The sequence below is a fragment of the Geospiza fortis genome, unplaced genomic scaffold, assembly GCF_000277835.1.
Source record: "Geospiza fortis unplaced genomic scaffold, GeoFor_1.0 scaffold16, whole genome shotgun sequence".
Lineage (NCBI taxonomy): Eukaryota > Metazoa > Chordata > Aves > Passeriformes > Thraupidae > Geospiza > Geospiza fortis.
The window spans coordinates 10,092,777-10,113,851 of NW_005054302.1; the positions used below are offsets into that span (position 1 = coordinate 10,092,777).

The 21,075-nt window shown below is 37.8% G+C and overlaps 1 protein-coding gene across 2 annotated transcripts; it reads left to right on the plus strand.

Moving 5' to 3' along the window:
* On the plus strand, positions 1 to 20,253 carry MRE11 (MRE11 homolog, double strand break repair nuclease). 2 transcript variants are annotated; one of them, XM_005417733.3, is made up of 19 exons: positions 1 to 204; positions 703 to 835; positions 3,193 to 3,353; positions 3,959 to 4,046; positions 4,901 to 5,042; positions 6,426 to 6,540; positions 7,556 to 7,741; positions 8,207 to 8,378; positions 9,092 to 9,172; positions 9,712 to 9,838; positions 11,610 to 11,710; positions 12,853 to 13,026; positions 14,199 to 14,261; positions 15,218 to 15,434; positions 16,384 to 16,467; positions 17,466 to 17,521; positions 17,981 to 18,051; positions 18,429 to 18,507; positions 19,615 to 20,253. In XM_005417733.3, exons 1-19 carry the CDS (start codon positions 185 to 187, stop codon positions 19,657 to 19,659), a joined length of 2,115 nt encoding a protein of 704 aa, XP_005417790.1. In that variant the 5' UTR covers positions 1 to 184; the 3' UTR covers positions 19,660 to 20,253. The 2 variants fall into 2 exon arrangements, with proteins under 2 accessions (XP_005417790.1, XP_030921929.1); XM_031066069.1 differs by lacking the exon at positions 1 to 204 and having other exon boundaries at positions 3,212 to 3,353.
* Positions 20,254 to 21,075: the final 822 nt, after the last annotated feature.

A 21,075-nucleotide genomic window follows, 5' to 3' on the forward strand; every position in this document is an offset into this window, starting at 1 on the left:
CGGGAGCGGGAGATGGAGTGCCGGCAGTGATCGCTCAGTGTGATCGCACCTCAGTGTGCCCCTGCCCTGGCCCAGCGCCTGGTTTGGTCTCTTGCGCTTCGCGTAGCGCCTGTGAAGAGAGAATCTGCCTCCCTGAGCTGGCAGCGCTTTACCAGAGCCTTCCCGTGGGGAACCTCGCACCAGGATGAGCACCATCAACTCACAGTAAGCTCCCGCTGTCTGCAGCTCCCTGCAGTCCTGACACATCAGGCAGCAAGTGTTTTGTGTGCCTGGGACGAGTTAAGAAGAGCCGGGATCATCAGTTGTGTTTCCCTCTGGTCCTTATATGATCGCCGTGCTTGCCTTCATGCACGTGTAGCTTACCAGTGCAAAGAGAGAATTAGACTTTCCACAAGTATTTTTAAAAGCAAAAAACATACAAAGGGTTCTTTAGTTTTTAATTAGATACTTCGGAGGGGTGCTTGCATCCCTTTACTGGAGCAGAATGACTGGGACAAACAAATCTTCCAACTGGCTGGTTTGGCGATGTGCTGTTTGCAGTACAAGTAGTGAAGTATTCTGAGACTCTTACAGGACTGATACTTGGTAGAGTTTTATGGCAAATCTCCGTGTTTCATGACAGATAAGCTTACCTTAGAAAAGGCTGTGTAGAAATTCCCTATGTGTATTGCTGTCTGACACTAGTCTTCCTGTCTTACTCAGGGATGATGAAGATACCTTTAAAATACTCGTTGCTACTGATATTCATCTCGGCTATTTGGAGAAGGACCCAGTGCGTGGAAATGATACATTTGTAACTTTTAATGAAATTCTGGATCACGCTCAAAAAAATGAAGTAAGTGCTACTTTTTGGAGAAGGAAGAACTAGAACTGAGACTGTTAAAAATATGGTCCAATCTGCCAGAAGCTGTAAAACTTAGTCCTGGTACAGTCTCTAGTAATACCAAATCAAATGGCTAAACTGTTTGTTGCATTCAGTTTCATTTCTGATTTAGTAAGAGGAATGCTTGATTCTCTGTGAGAGCATTCTTACTGAATCGTGACTTTGGTTGCATCAGCAGTGGTTTTGGGTTTCAGTGGTATCTAGAGAGGGTTTGTCACTCTGAGGGGGAAAAATAATTGAGGAGAGTGAGAGTAGTGATATACAGTCTTCTGACAAACCAGTAGAGATTTATTAGAAGCCCTTGAAGTGTCATGCAGTGCTGAGTTGCTGAAGTGAGCAGTTCTGGTGCCAAGCAGCTCTGGTGCCTGCACAATCGGCAGCAGATCCTGTAGTGGACAGAGGGATTTCCTGAACTGGGACAATGTCGGAGGAGCCCAGAGCCACCAGGAGCCCGCAGCGGCTGATGGGACCTGGGTGGAGTCAGGAGCAGTGACAGCCAAGACCCCACCCCACACCTGTAGAAGAAGCTGCTGGGGAATGGCAGGAAGCTGGAGCACTTCCATCGTGGCAAACAGACCTGCCGTGGTGTGACTTTTTGTGCAGGAACAGCACTTGAGCCCTGCCAGCTCCACCAGGGAGCAGTGGTATCTATCTGGCAGAGAGCCATGGCCTTTCTCTGCATCCACCACAGCTGACAGAGCTGCCCAGACAGAAGTCCCTATCCAGACACAGCTCTGGTTGAGGAGTATCAGGGAGTGTGTATGAGAGAGAGAGAGAGAGAGAGAGAGACTGCTCGAATCACAGTCTACTTTCCTTAGGGCAGGCCTGGCAGGCAGACAGGACACATGATCCAGGGGATTCCCTATCCTCTGGATGAGCTCACTGAATTAAGGGACAGGGGCAATGGCAACAAGTTCCTGCCCAGCACAGCAGGTGCATCTCCTCTGTGACTGCCCCACATCCCCTCATGCCCTGACATAACAGGTGTGAGGCTCTGCAAGTGGAACTGAACAAGGACAGTGGTTCATCTAGCATAGAGGTGTTGCTGAGGTTGTTGCCTGTGCCCAATATCAAAACTCCTTCCATGAAGAAAAAAGGGGGGTTGTTATAGGAGACACGCTTCTGATGGGAACAGAAGGCCCAATATGGTCCAGCATGTGCCAAGTGGCCAAGAAGGCCAATGGCATCCTGGCCTGGATCAGCAATGGTGTGGCCAGCAGGAGCAGGGCAGGGATTGTCCCCTGTACTCAGCACTGGTGAGGCCACAGCTCCAATCCTGTGCTCAGTTCTGGGCCCCTCAGTGCAAGAGAGACATTGAGGGGCTGGAGCGTGTCCAGAGAAGGGCAACGGAGCTGGGGAAGGGTCTGGAGCACAAGTGCTGTGAGGAGCGGCTGAGGGAGCTGGGGGTGTTCAGCCTGGAGAAAAGGAGGCTCAGAGGAGACCTTACGGAACTCTACAACTGCCTGAAAGGAGAGTGTAGCCAGGTGGGAGTTGATCTCTTCTCCCAAGCAAGAGGCTAGAGCAAGTGGCCAGCAGTTGCACCAGAAGAGATTTAGACTGGATATTAGGAAAGAGTTCTTCCCTGAAAAGGTTGTCAAGCACTGGAACAGGCTGCTCAGGAGGGTGGTGGAGTCACCATCCCTGGAGGTATTTAAAAGATGTATGGATGTGGCACTTGGGGCCATGGTTTCATGTTGGATTCGGCAGTGCTGGGTTAACATCTGGGCTTGATGATCTTAGAGTTCCAACCTAAACAATTCTGTGATTCCATTTTTAAGGACTGGATGTTCATCAATCAGATTCTTTGTAATTTTGATGAGGTTTTTTCCTAATGCTTTACCAAAAGCTAAATATATGCAGTATATGCAGAAAGAGCGCCGAGCACCTTCTCAAAATAATGTGGTGATGGCTACTGGTTTCTTTGTATAGGTAGTGCAGCAGTGAGAAAATAATGTAGCTTTTCATGGCTGTCAAAAATGTTCAGGAGAGAATTTGGAGACCCTTATTACAATAGTAGACTAATTCTTTTTTTGCCATTATCAGTTGTTTTCTCCTATGGCTCTTCATAAATGGATCCTTTTGGGTTTGATTTTGTTTTAATTAATAATTTAATTAGGGTTTTTTTTAATAAGGAAGTTAAATATCATTTCTCTTACTACTAACTCCTTTTACCTAGAAGTATTATTTCCTCATATTTGAGGAAATATATGAAGCTCCCTAGAAGAAATAATTTAAACAATTTGCTTAGAAGTCTTTCAAAGTAATACAAAATATTGTATTAAAATAATAAAGCTTTTTGTTACATACAGGTGGACTTTGTTTTATTAGGTGGAGACCTTTTTCATGACAACAAACCCTCCAGAAAAACAGTACACTCTTGTTTGGAGTCACTAAGAAAGTACTGCATGGGTGATCGTCCTGTTCAGTTTGAAATTTTGAGTGATCAGGCAGTTAATTTTCATTACAGCAAGTAAGTATGTTACCATAAATTACCATGTAAGGCTTGGTTTGTGTATTGGGCGAGTGTGTTGTGATTTTTATTTTATCTCCTCCATGACTGGCACCTGGAATTTTTAGGCCTGTATGGGGCAGTTTACAGGATAACTTCACCTGTCATCTAAATCTGTAAAGAAATGTGTACAATATTTTGAGAAACTTCTGAATGTGCTGTGACTCTTGATATGTTTATGTAATGTATAGTTTCCATTTTGCAAGTACAATACAAGTAATCCAATTCACGTGAATTGTTTTGGTAAAATCAGCAGAGTTCCTTGTGTGGAAGCAAAGGTTGCACAGCCTAATCTCCTAGTACTACACAATTTTTTGTACAATTCTTTTCATGGCTTGTTCTAAAAAAAAGAGGTTTCTTTTGCTACCCTATTCCCCATAGAAAGTGCCTTTCCAGACCATGAGTAAGAATCTTCTTATGCTTAAGCTTAAGCTTAGGCTTATTAATAATCACTTCTTTCTGAGTTTTACCACATCTATTTGTGATGAAGTCAATATGAAGAGAATATTGAGAATCGTACAGAAATTTGCAGATACAGTTTAACTTCTTTCCCTCTTTTTGCTTAGGTTTCCTTGGGTGAATTATCAAGATGAAAATCTCAACATTTCTATTCCAGTTTTTAGTATTCATGGCAATCATGATGATCCCACAGGGGTAATTCTTATCATAATTGTACTGTTGCATTACAAAGATTTAGAAATAGAAACTTGTATACAAATACAGTTCTTGGAGATCATGCTGCTTTTAGTCAGTTGCTCCATTCTGTGTGTAAATGTTTTGTGCATCTTTAGAAATTATCTTTATAAGTGATAACAAGTTAAGTGTGTGACATTTAAAAGTAAATGGAAATAAGTTAAGAGATCCATGTGAACTGTGTTTAATTTCTTAATTAAAGAAGTGGCAGTCTTTCAGAAAGTTTCTAAAACATTCCATCTGTAGAGACTGAAAGCTTCTTTCTTAAAGAAGGCAAATTTTGATATTTTGATTTGTGCATATGTAATTGATATGCATCATGCATTTGAAAGGAGAATAATCTAATAATAGTAAAATGGTAGCTTAAAAACAAGCTACTCAAAGTAATGGTTTAGAAAGCATTAAAATGCATGTGTTAAATTAATAATTTTGCATTTTGTATCAAATAGCAGTGTATCATGGAGATGAGTGTTTTAGCAGCAGTTTAACTTTGAACTTACTATAAGGTAGTTCCTGTAACCAGATAATTTTTGTAGAAGTTTGGAGACTGGCTGGTTTGAGTGGTTTTTTGTGTTTTTTGTTTTTCTGGATGATTTAATGTTTAATTTCATATTGTTCAAATGAAGTATGACTTGTAAGGAAAAGGTATTTGCCTTTTTACTCTAGAGTATTAGCAAAACCCTTAATATGTGTTATGGGGCTTTTCAACTGCAGAAGTTACTTAAGAAAAGATATTCTCTCTTACTTTTGAGACTCTCATTTAGACATGAAGCACTATTCAAAGTTCTGTATTTGTTTCTTAATATTTGTTGTAGGCAGATTCACTGTGTGCACTGGATATTTTAAGCTGTGCAGGACTGCTGAATCACTTTGGACGTTCAACTTCTGTAGAGAAAATAGATATTAGTCCCATTTTATTGCGTAAAGGTAGAACAAAAATTGCTCTGTATGGCTTGGGTAAGTATTTGTCTGCCAGACTGTGACTAGACTGTTCATGTATTACTGAAATTTAATAGGTCTAAATAAAGTTGGAACAAATGTATAAGGCTGCAACAAACATGAAGGTCTATGTGATTCTAAATTAAAGCATATCAATTCTGTGACAATGTCAGATTTTCCTCCTGCTTTGTGTCACTAGCTGGCAGGGGTTTTTTTGCTCATTTAGATAAATCTTCCTAAATTTAATTTTTGTACTTTTATTGGTGATAAATGAACCCTGCTTCAGTTAACCATAGTGCTGGTGTATCAAGTCGGAGCAATCACTCTTAAATTCTCTCTGTTGTGTATTAAGTTTATTTCATCCTACTTAAGCAAAACTTAAACACCCAATGTTTGTGTGCCATTTTGGTTATATTTAAAAACATAAGCTGTCTGAGCAGAAATCTAATGTCTTATGTCTCTGTCTGAAGTGGTTTATAAGTAGCATTGGCCATGGGTAATCTCAGTTACCTTAAAAAAACTTAAGAGTTTCATACTTTAAAGTGGTTCTGTGATATGTTTTCAACTTCAGGTTTGTTCCTTTGTATTTTCTCTACTGTATCTCCTCTACTGAATTTTCTATTCCTCTCTACCCTCATTTCATCCTTAGAATGGTTATTTTTGACTACTCTCTGTCTAGAGAAGTTAACTATTAAGGTCTTATTTTTCCACCCTTATTTTTTGTCCAGTCACGAGTGCTTAAATACCTAATTCCAAGCAACTTCTTTAGCTCTAAATTAAGTCCTAGTTGGCCATGATTTTGTGTGTTTAATGAGATACTTGAAAGTTGGCTAGATGTTTGAAAGGTTAGTAGTTAGTGGAACATTCTAATATCAAAATATAAAAGTTTTCAGTACCAAAGTTGATACCAGGAAATGCAACAACTTTCAAAAGTACCAGCACTGCTGCATGAAGATATTCATGGCATATTTCTTTGTGTTTGTGCCAGAATTATTTTTACCTTTTTGACTTTCTCCAATTCAGAGATCATTTGTTCTTATACAAAATATGTACACTCCACATGGAATTTATTGATGTCTATCATGAGCCTGGCTAAGGATAGTTTGGGGTTTCTTTTTTCCTAGTTAAAAACATCAAGGAAATAATCAGTGACTTCCAGGGATGGGGCATGCACAACTCTCTTGGGCAAGCTGTTCCTGTGCCTCATTACCCTGTCCTATCATGCTTTCCCTTCTGAAAAGTCCCTCTCCAGCTTTCTTGTAAGCCCACTTTGGGTACTGGAAGGGTGCTATATTTTTGTTCCTCATGCTTTTTTTAGTAGAGTTGCTAGTAAAAATGCTATGAAATACAAACTTGTTTACCACACAAATTTATTTTTGTTTGTTTGTTTGTCCACTTAAGGAGCAATTCCAGATGAGAGATTGTATCGTATGTTTGTCAATAAGCAAGTAACCATGCTGAGACCAAAGGAGGATGAAGATAGTTGGTTCAACTTGTTTGTGATTCATCAAAATAGGTAACAGTACTGAATGAATTACAGCAACTTACTGTGTTACTACATGAAACTGTCTGGAAAAGGATAGGTGAGCAAGCCAGCTGTGTTATTTCATGCTTCTTGTGAGTAGCTGGTTTCTTAAGATTTTTACAACAGAAAACATTGTTTTACAGCTCTTTTTGGAGAAGAATTATAAAGAAGAAGGTTTGAAATAAATGAGTTACGGGAGTTGGGAGATCTCTTCCCAAACTTTTATAGTCAGAGGCAGAGGAGGGTTTGTAGTGTTATGTGCATATATCTGCTTGTTAGAGCCAGGAGAGCACCAAACTTAATGTTGTCTTTTCTATCTTTGTTTGAACCATAGTTCAACAAGTGCCCTGTGTTCCCTTGCACTGCTGTGCTTTACAGATTGGTAACATGTTCTATCTGCCTGCAGGCTTCTCCCAGCAGTGGTAGTAGGAACAGGCAGAGTTCTTTTGCAAATACTTTCTTCTGATTTTTCCTGAAGAAGAGGGCAATCCTCATGCTTAAATAATGGTGAGGCAGACGTAAACAGAGCTCATATTACCCTGTGTACTGATTTCTGTCCTGTAGGCTGAAGGAACTCACTCCCCCACCTGCCTTGTCTACCAGAAAGGGATTGGGGATGGCATGTCCCATGTCTGTTTAATTCAGTTGGTTTTCCCCCAGCATTTAAAAACTAAAAACAACCAAACCTGTTTGCCATGAGATGCTATAAAAGCATTCATATAGAAAAAATCCAAGTGTCTTACAAGCCAAGTAAGAAGGGAGATCCAAATAAAAGGAGAGGAGCAGTAAACAGTGAGCTATGTAAAAAAGTGAGCTATGCAAGTTGCCCTTTTGTTTAACCAAACACTAAACAACTGTGTAAGGAATAAATGTGGAGAAGAGCTGACATGTATGTCTGATATTATTGCTGGAGTTCCTGTATAATTTTAAATCACACTGATGTTTTTCTCCTCCTTCACTGTCCCCTCGCCTATTCCTTATTCTTCTCTTCTCTTCTCTTGAACAGGAGCAAACATGGAGCTACCAACTACATTCCAGAGCAGTTTTTAGATGACTTTATTAATCTTGTTGTGTGGGGTCATGAACATGAGTGCAAAATAGCTCCATTCCAAAATGAACAGCAACGTTTCTATGTTTCTCAGCCAGGAAGTTCAGTGGTGACATCTCTGTCCCCTGGAGAAGCCGTGAAGAAGTGTGTGAGCTTTTCTTATCGTTCTTGTTTATCCCTTGTCTTACATGTCTCAGGTGTTCTGTTGAGAACAGAAAAGTACTTGAATACAGTATGAAAAGACTTGTGTTGCTGTGTGGATTAGCTTCAGAGTGTGACATAATAAGCAAAATAGTTGGAATGAGTACCAGGTAAAACTTCTGCTTTGCTCACAATTTAATCTAACATTTAAAGCAAATGGAACTTAGCTAAGAGGAGTTACACACTGATAAATTGGAATACAAGGAACTGAGTGCAGATGCTTGTATATGGAATAAGCACAATCTAAGTATAATAAAGTGGAAGTTTTGCAGGGCCAACCCTGAAGTACAGATCTTTCTGTAGCTTTTGAAATTTTGTCCCTGAAAAGTAAACATGAATTTGAAAACAAATCTTTATACCATAGTTCTTGTAAGTTTATCTTCTAGTGAGTTACCTTTCTCCTTCTAGACACATTGGTTTGCTGCATGTTAAAGGGAAAAAAATGAAAATGGAGAAGATTGCTCTAGAGACAGTGCGAACTTTCCATATAGAGGACATTGTTCTAGCTGATCATCCAGATCTTTTTCATCCTGACAATCCTAATGTTACTCAGGCAATACAGGCATTCTGCATGGAAAAGGTAACTTCTGATGACAACAGTTTATGGATAACTGTATGGACAGGGGATGGGATGTGTGACTGGTTTTGAGACTGGAAGATGAGAAATCTTGTGCCCCATATTAAAACAAACTTAGACAGTGTTTCCCTAGGAAGCTAATTCTGTGACATTCACTCTGCAGCCTTGGCTTCCAGATTCCTTGATTGGGTTGAGCTATTAAAGTAGGCTGGAACTGCTTTTTAGGTGTCCATATGATTTTTGTACAAAAGCTTGCGCCTAAGAGTGGGGCAGTGTTGGGTGTGCACTTTGGAACCAGCATAAATACATTGACCTAAACCCTGAGAGCTCAACCAGGCAGTCTGAAGTGGCAGCAGTAACTAAGCAAGTTTATTAATTGCTTAGTTCTTAGGTTTATATGGCTCTTTCTGCTTTTCCCTGGAACTAGACATTTAGCAAAGCATAGTGGCTATAAAATATGAGGGATCAGTGGTGTAGATACTGCTGGACTACACTATATCTGAAGGATAAGCCCTTCTTTGTCATGTTTTTCTCAGTCATTCTTAATGGCTTTTGGATGCATTTTGGTACATCTGTGTTCAGGAACAAGAGCACATTCTATAATGATTTATTTTGATTGCTTCCTTTGCAACTGGATGTAGTTAAAGTTATACTTGAAGTGTTCAGGCATCTGTAGGAGAACAAAGTCGAACTGAATTTATAATTCTTCTTCACAGGTGGAATTGATGCTGGACACTGCAGAAAGAGAACGCTTGGGAAATCCCCGCCAGCCAGAGAAGCCTATCATAAGATTAAGGGTAAGAAATTGTTCAGCTTGGATTGCTCTGTTTTTAAAGGTCACTGTGAAAAGTTTCAAAGCAAAGTCATGCTTTTTGTGTAAACACATAATATGTATATTTTTTTGCTGTGTACAGGCAAATATAAATCACCTACCATACTTCTGTTTACCTGTGTAACCAGTAGTCTAGGTTAATGGATAGGATTGGTCATAAATGTACTTCACTGCTATTCTGAGTAAGGGCATCAAAAGTGGCTATTTACTGTGAATTTTTATAAGTCATATTATCCTGTGTGCTTTCCCAACCCAATTGGAAACTGTTGTGAAGGCTAGTAAATGAAACAAATTAAGCACAAGTTATAAAAATGAGCTGTTATTAGCTATTCTGTTAATGTTATTATTAGCTGTTAACTATTCTGCATAGTAAGGCATTAATTTTAGGTTGACTTATTTCTTACTATTAGTTTTTTCCTTTGAAGCATAACAAGTCTGTTTTGGATTGTGTGGCTTCTCCACTTCTTTTTGTTTCATATGTACATTTGTCCTTTCCTCACTTAGGTTGATTATGCAGGTGGCTTTGAACCGTTCAGTGTCCATCGTTTCAGCCAGAAGTACATGCATCGGGTGGCTAACCCAAAAGACATCATACACTTTTTCAGGCATCGTGAACAAAAAGAGAAAAAAGGTGATTATGAAAGAAGGAATCATTGGCTTGCTTTTGTTTGCATTCATCTCTCTGTATTTTGTTGCCCAGCACTTGCAAAGGTTTGTTGTCTAATGTCTTACAGGAGGAGTAAAGATGCATTGTCTTATTTAAGTGTATATATTGCACAACTATTTCTTTTTTATTTCTGGGTTTATCCAAAATTCTGATATTCAGCACAGTGTCTTCTGACAGTTATTCATAAACAGTTTCATTCTCCTTTGGCCTCAGACCTTATTGAGTTATTTATAGTAGTACATATAGCCCCATGCCAGACTGAGTTACTCTGTAGTTCTGTAGGAATTACCATGAAAGGCATTAAGTAGCTCACTCCCAAGGCTTCTTAGAATAAGATGATTTGGTTTGAACACTCTGAAGAAAAAGAAATGGGTATAGTGCTTTTTCCCTTTATATTTTAATTTTATTTTGTAGTAGTTAATTTGTTCATACCTAAAATAGTAATGAAAGGTGTAGGCTTAAGAGCTGTTGATATATTTTGTTAAAAGGTCCAAATGTAGGATAGCATTTTGTTTGCCCTAATTAATTTTGTGTATGAGGTGCTCTTGGCTTGTCTCTTCCAGGTTAGTTTCTATTCAAATATTTGTGCAAAACCAATAATAGCTGTTACTATTGCAGCATTTCTCACTGTTTCCTAGAATTTTTAATAAACGCTTAATAGATGTTTTTCAAATACTGGATTTGTAATAGTTGCTAATGAAGATTCAGCTTGTGCAGGAACATAATGTGCTAAAAAATTCTTTCTAGTTTGCATTAGTACATTGCAAGTGCATTGTCCAGTTCCAGTGATAGTTTTTATGAATACTATCAGTTCTATGAAGTTCAAGACATCATTTCATGAATAAAAACTGCTTTTAGTGAGGCGTTTTTAAAATTATACTGTATTCATCTTGGTTTATTTTGCTTTGGTTTCCTCTTTTTATAGTTGTATAATCTTATTAACATTTTCAGAATACACAGTAGCTACCACATCTGCCACCATGTTTAACTAATTTACTTTTCCTACTTAATGGGCATGTCAGCTTCAGGAAGGGAATATGAGAGTACTGCCATGGCTTTTGTGTTGCTTTATTAGACAGCCTCTTATGCAAGGGAAGTGGCTAAGGAAGCACTCAATGTTTTCATTACATGTGCACATTGTGGTTCACTACAGGGGATGTTAAAACTGCAGGAACTCAGTCTATAGTCTAAAGCTGTCTATAGCCACTTTATGTTATTTGTGTGGTAGGTGCTAACCTAGGATGATTATCCTTGTCATCCTTCTGCCATTCCTACCTTGCTGCCTGAGAAAGGGGGATGATCTATGAGCATTTTCTATTGAAAATCAGTCAGCGTGCTGTAGAGGAGAATCTCTTTTCTGTTAAATGGGTTACTTATAAAAAACTTTTGTGCTTTGATGACTCCTGTGATTTTCTTCCATTTGTGACCTTCTAGAGTTCAATTATAATAACCTTCAGAACACAGTGTTCAATATATAATTCCAGATATATGTTAGTTGGAACTCTTTATATCTGCTAGACATGGAGTTGTCTGCACAATTGCTATATTTCTCTGTGTTTCCAATGAATAGACTCTAAAAAGAGCAAAAAGCTCTAAAAAAAGCAAAAAGGGACCCCAATTCTTAGGAGACTTGCATTAACCTTTTTCCCTGCTACTGTCAGTGGGATGGTTCAGTGGGATGGGAATTATTAAAAGCTGTAAATCTGGATGATGCCACTGTGCTTTTCTATTCTAGACATTGATCTTAATTTTGGAAAATTGGTTAGCAGACCTGCTGAGGGAACAACACTGAGGGTAGAAGACCTTGTAAAGCAGTATTTCCAGACAGCAGAAAAGGTATATTTCTACCTTTTATAATTTTCCTTTTTAATGTCATATGATATTTTTTCACCTTTTTTTTTCTTTCTTAATGGAAGTAGTGTGCCCTGAAAAGACTCTGACATTCACCAAGAAATGAATTTATTTCCCAAAACACTGTGTGTGTGTTTCAGAGGACACATGAAGTGTGTGTCTTAGATTAGCAAGTAACTGCTGTGTATAGGTTGTGAACACACACTGGTTTGAGAGCATGATAGTTCTTTGTGTGAACTTGCAGTGTGTGCCCTGTACTGTGTGTCATGTACTCAAGTACAGGAGGAGAATCTCAGGCAGCATGTGAGGGAAGAGCTGCCTTAATTTGCTCTAGAACCAGTGTGAGACTGTAGGATTTACTATTACCAGCTGACTTAGAGTCACTTGTTACTTTGCAGTGTGTTTGTGTCCTCAGATGTAGTGCACATCCACATTTTATTTAAAGCAGAGCAGGGAGAAGGAAGAGAGACGCGTGATAATTTGCTTCTTTCCCACCCTGTTGTTAAATATAGTATATTTCCCTTTCCCAGCACCAGTGCAGTAACATCTATGAGATAAAAAAATAATCAGTGAGCCAGGTGCACAAATGCTTGATGTAGTTGATCAAACATAACTTGCAGAAGTGATTTCAGTTGTAGAAAGTCTTTAGAGCAAGAATTCTTGAGGTAAAGATCCTTCAAATTGCGTCATCTTGCCTAACCTTAGACACATGCTAGGTGTCAGTATTAGGACAGCATAAATCATGTTCCTTTATTATACTTATTTTATTTAAGCATTGTATAATAGTTAGGAAGTTTATTCTTCTGGGCAGCATTATTTCCTGGAAGATTTTATTTTAGATGTTACTAGCATTGTGGTTTCTTTACTGTCCATAAAGCCTTTTGCTTTGACTAGTTTGAAAAATACTCTGTAATGTTAATGTGACATGCTATTAGCAAGAGAGTTGTAACCGGTTTATGACACATAATATTTGCTTATTGCTGTGCTTTTCTCTGATTTAAATAAACAATGCACATTACTGTTTTTGCAACCAACTTAATGTAATATTTATCTGAAACAGCTGGAATATTGCTTGCTTCATCTAATGGCAGATGCTTCTTAACAAATTGTTTTCCCCAATTCTAAAGAAAGTACAGCTTTCACTTCTAACTGAAAGAGGAATGGGAGAAGCAGTGCAAGAGTTCGTAGACAAAGAGGAGAAAGATGCCATAGAAGAGCTGGTGAAATTTCAGCTAGAAAAAACGCAAAGGTTTCTCAAGGAGCGTCGCACTGATGCAGTGGAAGAAAAAATAGATGAGGAGGTAATGTCTGTTAATGTTGATTCCCCAAGAGAGGTCAAGACAGTAGAAAAATCAGTGCTCAAACATGGTTTAATAGAATTGCCTGTGTGTGGACCATCTGCTTGAGGCAAGTGTTGCCTCAGTTGTCAAGCAGAGGCAACACTTGCCTCTAGTCATTTTCTGCAATTAATAAATGAATGAGGAAGTTTCAAATACATGATTTCAAAACTTGTACTGAAAATGGAACATGCACACATATTCACAGAAAAAAATCTGTCTAATACATGGAGAACTGCGTATTTACTACTGTTGTGAGAAAGATGGTAGGTATAATCTCTTTGTAGCTCTTTCATATTGGCTTAGCAAAGAGTACAAGAGCAGGACAAGCAAAAAAGAAATTTATCCTTCAGGTGTTCTGCTTGCTTCTAACTGCTTGCAGCTCAGGGTATACCAAAGACAGGCCTGGTTTATGTGTATTGAGCAACCCTTGAAAGACATTTTTGTCCACCAGTTGAGCTTCCACATGAGCCCACGTATTCAGCTGTAATATTCAACACTGTAGAAATAATTGTTCTGCGACTTATCTGTGCGCTGTTTAAAAAATAATTTGGTGGGAAAGGAAGGCTACATGTACATGTTTTCTTACTGATTGCTTTAATTCATGAGGGATTGAAAGAGACAATAAACAATCAGTGCCTGCAGGCTTTCTGTGACACTTCAGGGTGTATTTTCTGTTGTTGTTTGTCCTTAGAACTAATGTCTTCTTTCTGTCATGCCTCATATCTTTTTCCATATTTTTCAAGTTGAGCTTCCTTCGTTGTACATGTACTGCAGCATTGTCTCTACTCATGGCAGTTATTTTCTGTCTTCTTCATCTCTACCTCTTTTTCCAGTTATTCATATTTCAGTGTCCCTTATTGTCAAAATTACTATCCTCTTCTCTTGAACACGGTATCTCCTTCATCATGTGCCAGGCTTTCTTCCTTGCCAGTGATGTAGCTCTGGTTATTAACAGAATGTGAGATTCTTAAACCATAGGACAGCCCTAAACAAACTGTTCAGTTATTCTTGGACTCTCCACTTCTCACATGAGCTTGACTTAATGATTCAGTGATTAAAGCTTCACACTTACTGTGTTTTGATTGTTGTATGCCATGAATTGTTATTTTGACAGTAACTGGTTTTTTATTCAGGTGCGAAAATTCAGGGAGAGTAGAAAAAAGAATACCGAAGAAGAAGATAGGGAAGTCCGTGAGGTAATTATTCTGAGTTTTGAACATAGGCTGAAAAATGGAGTGGTGACTTCTGCATATAAATGCAGTCATTTAGCAGTGCTTCAGCATTGTCCTTGACAAAATGTGCCTGTCTGCCTTTAAGGCTTAGTAAGTCTGTTTTAAATCTTTGTTAGGATAATATGTACCTAAGCTACTGCTCAATTTGTCTTTTGAGGTCTCTTTTGTGAATCTGATTGTTCATTATTTCTTGCTTTTAATGAAGGTTAGACCAGGCAGGTGACTTTCTAAGACCTTTCAGCTTAAGCTCTTTGTGATCTCATTACCAGTGGACATGTGGCTGGAATGTATTGGGTGGTATTACTGGAACAAATGGGGAATATTGATAAACCTTTAGGTACTGTGTCCTTATCAGCAATCTTAAATCTCCCATATTCATACTTCGATTGCATATGTATTTCCAAAGAAAACTGCCAACCTCTGTTAGCATGGGTGCTCCTTTGTCTTTGCAAGTTATGTGAGACTGGAATGGAATTTTGAGATAAAGGACACCTGGGGTGAGATTCAGTTCTCGTAGTCTGGGATATCATCACCTGAGCTAGTTGTCTTAAGCACCCACTGTCCTCAACAGAGTTCAAGTCAGTGGAGCCCATCAGGTGCTTTCTCTGAGCAGACACATGGAGCTGACATAGGATGACCTGAGCTGCTCACCAGACTTCACTGACAATGTGTCATATTAATGAGCTCCACTCTGTTATCAATCTTAGATAACTACTTTATATGTACACATCTAATTAAGTATTTTCACAGATGTTCTCATCTTCCATAACACTGGATTTCTGTCTTCTAAGCCTCACTGGTTTAGAATTACACATTTTTATTTATAGTTATGTTATATATTTATTGTACATAACTACGATTTAACAATGGTGTGTTTCATGATTTAAGATTCTTTTTCTGTAATTATTTTTCCATTTCAGGCAATGATCAGAGCTAGAGCCCACCGATCTGAGGGTGAAGCTCTGGTTGCAGCCTCCAGTGATGAAGATTCCATGGATATGGAGAGGATGGGCACTAGCAATCCAAGCGATGGCCTTTCTTCAACACTGAGCCGAGGAAGGGGTCGGGCAAGAGGTAGGGCAAGAGGTGCAAGAGGACAAAATTCAACAGCAAGAGGTTCCTCTCGAAGAGGAAGAGGTAAGAAAAACTTTGCAGTCTTTGTACTGCAGTTCCTACTTTTTTTCTTTAAAAGTTGACTCTCTTCTGATGCTTCCATCAAGTGGAAATTTGCTGCTTAAGAACTACTGGAAAAAAACTCTTCTCAAATACTTGACGTATCCTATTACATAAAATTGACTGGCTTACAAGGCTTAAGTTGGGACTTTTTCACTGTGATTAAAAGAAAATTATCATGCTTCCCTTCTGTGGAAACAGAGTATACTCCTAAAAGATGCATTATTGGGAAGTTCTGTACGATCAAGTGCATGGATAGACCTTTGTTACTGCTAAAGATAATGCATTTGATCAGTGTAAAGAGGAGGCACATCTCTTTTCTAATGGATCAGTGTAAAGAGGAGGTACATCTCTTTACTAATCATCTATCCTAATGTAATTTACCAGACACTTTAATGTTTCTAGTGACTGAAAATAGGGGGAGTGTTTCTTAAGCAAAAAGAGTTAAATAGCTCCTGGACTGAGTGTGATTGTGCACTTCACAGTGGTACTTCCTCTACAGTTGCACTTTCACTGTGTGTATATATATATACACACATATATATATATGTAAATAAATGACTCCTTTGAGTTGTCTCAGTAGTATGCCCAAATGTCTGAGTGGGTTGAGTTCAAACGAAGGCTGTCCTCTTGGGTCTGATTTGGTTAGTGCTTTTAAACCAGTTCTGTGAGCCACTGTTGTGATCCCATCAGAGTAGAGCCCTCTGTGTTGAGAGGTTGTGTCTGGGGACCTTTGAACAGTTGACCCAGAGCAGTTCTTCTGCATGTAGGGGGCCTTTAATTCAAGGAGAAAGTGAGGAGTAAAGAGGATTGTAGATTTTTTTAAAGTGACTTCCCACTCAGTAATAATAGACTAGAGAGGGAAAAAAAACACCTCCTAAACAGATTTGCATTTTCTTTGTTATATCTACAGGAACCACTAGCCAAGAGTCAGCTTCTGGCAGCAGATCCTCCAAGCCTGTATCTGTTCCTGGCAAAAATATGTCTATCCTGGATGGTAGGCCTGTGATCTATCTTTACTCTAATCCTCTCTCAAATTGTAGTGAAGGTCTTTGTTCAGTGATGAAGTGCTTTAATTGCCTTTTATTCTATTAGTCCATTTCAGCTATGAGAGATTCTTTCAGCAGTAATGAAATATAATAATTAACAATGATGAGAGAAAGAAAAAAGAAAAGGAAAAAGATTAGTGATATGCTTCTGTCATGGGGTAAAATGGAATGCGTTAGGAACTTCTGGCTAGAACTGCAAATAGGAAACATATTACATAATGCATTTTCTTAAGGAGTAAGCACAGAAAGAATATGTCTTAATGTTTTAGGCGGAATTTTCCTCAGGGGATAAAAAGTTATATTTGACTGATGTTTACAAGTTAGTAAGCTTTAATGCAGATCCATGTAGCCTTACATTGTAGTGAGTTTTGGAAATGCCAATTTTTACTAGAGAACAAAACCTTATGTTTAAGCCACCTACATATGTGAGAGTAGCTGTTCCTTGCTGTAGAGGAAAGGCGCTGAGGAAACAGCATAGGTCATCAGAGAATTAAAGAAAAAATACTGCTCACTACTGCACATAAACCCCTCACAAAATGCACCAAGGCAGACTGAATTTTAAATTATTCAGCAAATTACCTTAAATTGGTAAATTACCAATTGTAAATTGGTTAGCAAATGAAATATTGCAGAGAAATGAATTTTAGCAGAGGTGTTCATAATTAGCCTGTTAGATATACAGGAGTTTCAGTCACAGTAGTATTTTTTGCATCCTCTTAACCAGCGTTACTGATGGTTTTTCAGCCAGACTGGGAAGCAGCCGCACAGAGGGTTATATCCCTGGACTGACAGACTTAATTTATGTTTTGGGTTGGTTTGTTTGTTTTACAGGGGTTTTTGCAGTGGAAATGCATGCTAGGCAGATTTTAAATAAGAAGAAGTGTATAATGTTGTTTGTATTTAATTGTGTGAGCATTTAAAAAGTATTGCATATGTTTTATTCCAGTCTTTAGGTCTTCCAAAACAGACCACTCTTCAAATTCGTTCCAGTCTTACTCTGAGGTAAGCACCTTGTTGTATGAGTGAAGTTGTGCTTTTAATGTTGATTTGGAAAATAAATACACAGTCAAAGCATTAGCCTAAATCAGCAGATGTTCCCAAACTATCAGTTCCAGCATTAAGTTTCTACATGTTAATCTGTAGACCTTTTGTATCCTTTTTTTGTTATGGTGTTTGTCTGAGAAAAGCCATGTTTTATTTATGGCCATAGCTTAAGATACAAGGTGTCTATACATGAGTGTTTCGGTGGGTTGTGCTAGGTCAAAGATGTGAAGAATAAACTTGTGCTGTATTTGCTAATTTGTGCAATTCTAGCCTGGAGCCCTCTCAAGTGTATATTATTCTAACTAAATAGGTGTATAGTTGGAAAAAAACAGAAGTTCTGTGCTATAGTGCTGACACATTATGCACTCTCTCTGTAAGGAGAAATTCTGTGGAAAAACTTTATACATTTTTTTCCAGGATATTATAGATGTTGATTCTGATCCAGAAGATACTTCTTTTGTTCCTTCTTCTTCCAAAATAAATCAAAGGTCAGTATGTTTGCTTCATGAATGCAATGTGTGCCTTATTTTTGGCTGGCAATTGCCAGAGTCGAAGGATCTGATTGATGACCAGATTTTTAGGAAAGTCATAACACTGCTTAGAGAATTTATATAAATTTTTACTTGCTAATATGGGTTATCTTTCTGTAACAGAAAAAATTATATTACTGATTGAGGTAAATTTGATCAGAGCTTTAGTATGAAGATGTTATTTTAAGAATTTGTATTGTTCTACTTATTGTTATACCTGTTTATTTTTACTTTGTGTATTGGTGGTCCAGCTCTTAAGTTAAAAGGGAAGTTATTGGAATGTCTGGTGACTGAGAACATACTGATGCCATTTTTTTCTCTTTGTATGTTTCAAGGTTGCCAGCAACGTCTTCACTCAGTAAAAGAGGTTCACAAAGCCAAGCATCTAGAGGAGTTGATTTTGAGTCAGATGAGGTATGGTATATAGTACTATTTTTTAGTTTTATTTCATGTAAGTTTCTATAGCTCACTGTTTTACACCTGTTTGAATAAAGCATTTCAGAATGAAATTGAATTTATTATTTTTTTCACTAACAGGGCTAGATTATTGCAACCAACTTTGATTAGACTACCTGCATAATTACCAAAAATAAGGCTAGAAAAATACCTCAGAAAAATACTCGATCCTTTTCCCTTCAATTTGTAATCAGTGAATTGTCATTACTGAAATGTGGACCTGGAATTGCCTGGTAGAGAAAGTAATTACAATCTCTTCTAGTGCTTAGCTGTATCCTTTCATTTAGTTATATATTTTATTCTTGTAAAAAGGAAGATTTTTTTTTGCATTTAGAAACGGCAGTTTTCAGGGCATATTATTATTGCAAATTATCTAAGTATGCCTCTTAAAAAATTTAAAACACTGTCTTCAAGTCTAATATGTCTGTTCTTGCAGTGTATCTTTGAACTGCTAGGAAATGGTTTCTTCCATAATTAAACAAGTAGAACTTTTTACACAGTTTTGCAGTGAATAGAAGATACTCTATTCTGTCAAGCGCTGTGCAGTTTGTTTTCACTGTCTGTCATGCATGCTCAGAATCCATTCCTTAACAGTGTCAGGTGGTGGCCACTTCAGAGAAAATACTACATTCTTGTTTCTTCTCCCCACTGTGCTATCTCTTCTTGTACCTGGAATAAAAACCTACATGTTTGCTTGAATATGCAAAAATAAACAGTATTTTTAATTCATACAAATATTAGTAAACTATGATATGCAATGTATATATAGACACAATTTAACTGAAGTATGTGCTGCTCATTTACAACTGAAATATAGATTGTACCTTATTTCAAAGTAGCTGTTCTGGTCATATTGACATAAACTTCTATTCTCTGCACACATGTCACACTGACTTCTAAGTTAATAAATGACCTCTTTCATATCAAAACCAACAAAAACAGGTCTGTCAGAAAACATGGAATAGTATGGTCAGGCTTTCTAGTTTAATCTAAAGGTGACTTTGCTTTTTTATCACTTGGAACACCTGCTAATTTTAGTAATGTGTGTTTCTTTGCAAACTGCAGGATGATCCGTTCATGAGTCCTGCAACGTCAAGAAGAACTAAGTGATTTCTGACTCACTGTGCGAGAGAGACTGTGGAAGTTTGTGAAGAAAATGGAAAGCAGTTTGCAAAACTTTGTCTATGTGATATTTCCCTGAAAATGATGGCTTGCCTTCCATTTTCACTTCTGTGAAATGGTTTGGTTTGGGTTTGTTGGTTTTTTTCAGCAGCACCAAATTTGGCGTAATGTCTGTTACGTTGCTTGATGCTCTAGGCTAGAAGGGCTCATATTCTAAAGTACTGCCTGAAGGTGCAAGTTCTTTCTAAAGCTCTAAAACTCTGTTTTCTTTTTGAGATGATAATAAAAATGACAGTTATATCTTTTCTATAAAACTCCATCTCTGGTTTGAATTTTGCAGAGAAGTAAATTTATAGTAGTCTGCAGGTATGAATATGGACACAGTCTCAGTACAGTGGACCTTGTACTTACCTGCAGTCTGCTGTGGATACAGTTGAAAACTCTGAATTCAGAGTCATAGTTGGACACAAGGATGCGGTTTTCAGTATTGAAGCTATAAAATGTCTTAATGATTTCAACTCTACCAAGAGAACTTAAACCCAGTATTGCAGTTATTAAACATTATTAAGTTATTATACATTATAAAGTTATTACTAAAGTTATTATATATAATTAAAGTTATTATTATATTATACATTATAAAGTTATTAATATGTTACACACATCTTAGGAAAATATTTTAGCTGAATGTGTATGAATAATAGGAATCATATCAAAGGCTCTTTCTCCCTTTTCACTGGTTTTTTTTCAGTCAGCTGTCAAATTCACAGTGTCTTTGTGTTTTGTCTGTGGAAGATGCTTTGTGTTTTATCTATGGAAGATAAACATAGCAGCCTTCACTTCAGGGGAAAACATGTAACTGGAGTATGCAGAAAGACTGTACTGTAAAGAGATGCTTGTCCTAAACATTAATGTGATTGGTTATACGAGGGGGCAAGATGCTCCGAAAATCAACATGATTTCTCAGTGGTCACACTGGATAGTTTTTAAAAAAATCACTTCTCACCCATGTAATTTCAATTCCCCTGCCCCAGAAAAGCTCAAAAATTCAGCAAAGCTCAAAAATTCATTAAAGCCATGGTAGTGAAAGATTGTTCCCAGGAGCAGCGGCAGGGGGAAAAGCACACTGTGCTGTGTATCTAAAAAGAAAAAAAAAGGCATTTTTCCTCTTTTTGAACACTTCCAAACTTTTTGGCATGTCGAGCTGACTTTTTTCTATTCTTCTTATAATCTTTTATTCCCACCAGGCATGTTTTCTAATTTGTTATAATTTTGTTAAGAGTATTCTTGGAAAGATATTTTTGATGACTTTTTTATTACCTGAATTCATGATCCATCCATATAGCTTTATTTCAAACATTATTTTTCACTTTAGAAATGGCATAATCTCACAGGTACCTTTTA

Coding starts and splice junctions, on each gene's coding strand:
- MRE11 (XM_005417733.3), top strand. CDS start 185: ATGAGCACCATCAACTCACA. Junction 8,379..9,091: donor AGGCATTCTGCATGGAAAAG/GTAACTTCTGAT, acceptor TCTTCTTCACAG/GTGGAATTGATGCTGGACAC. Junction 16,468..17,465: donor AAATATGTCTATCCTGGATG/GTAGGCCTGTGA, acceptor GTTTTATTCCAG/TCTTTAGGTCTTCCAAAACA.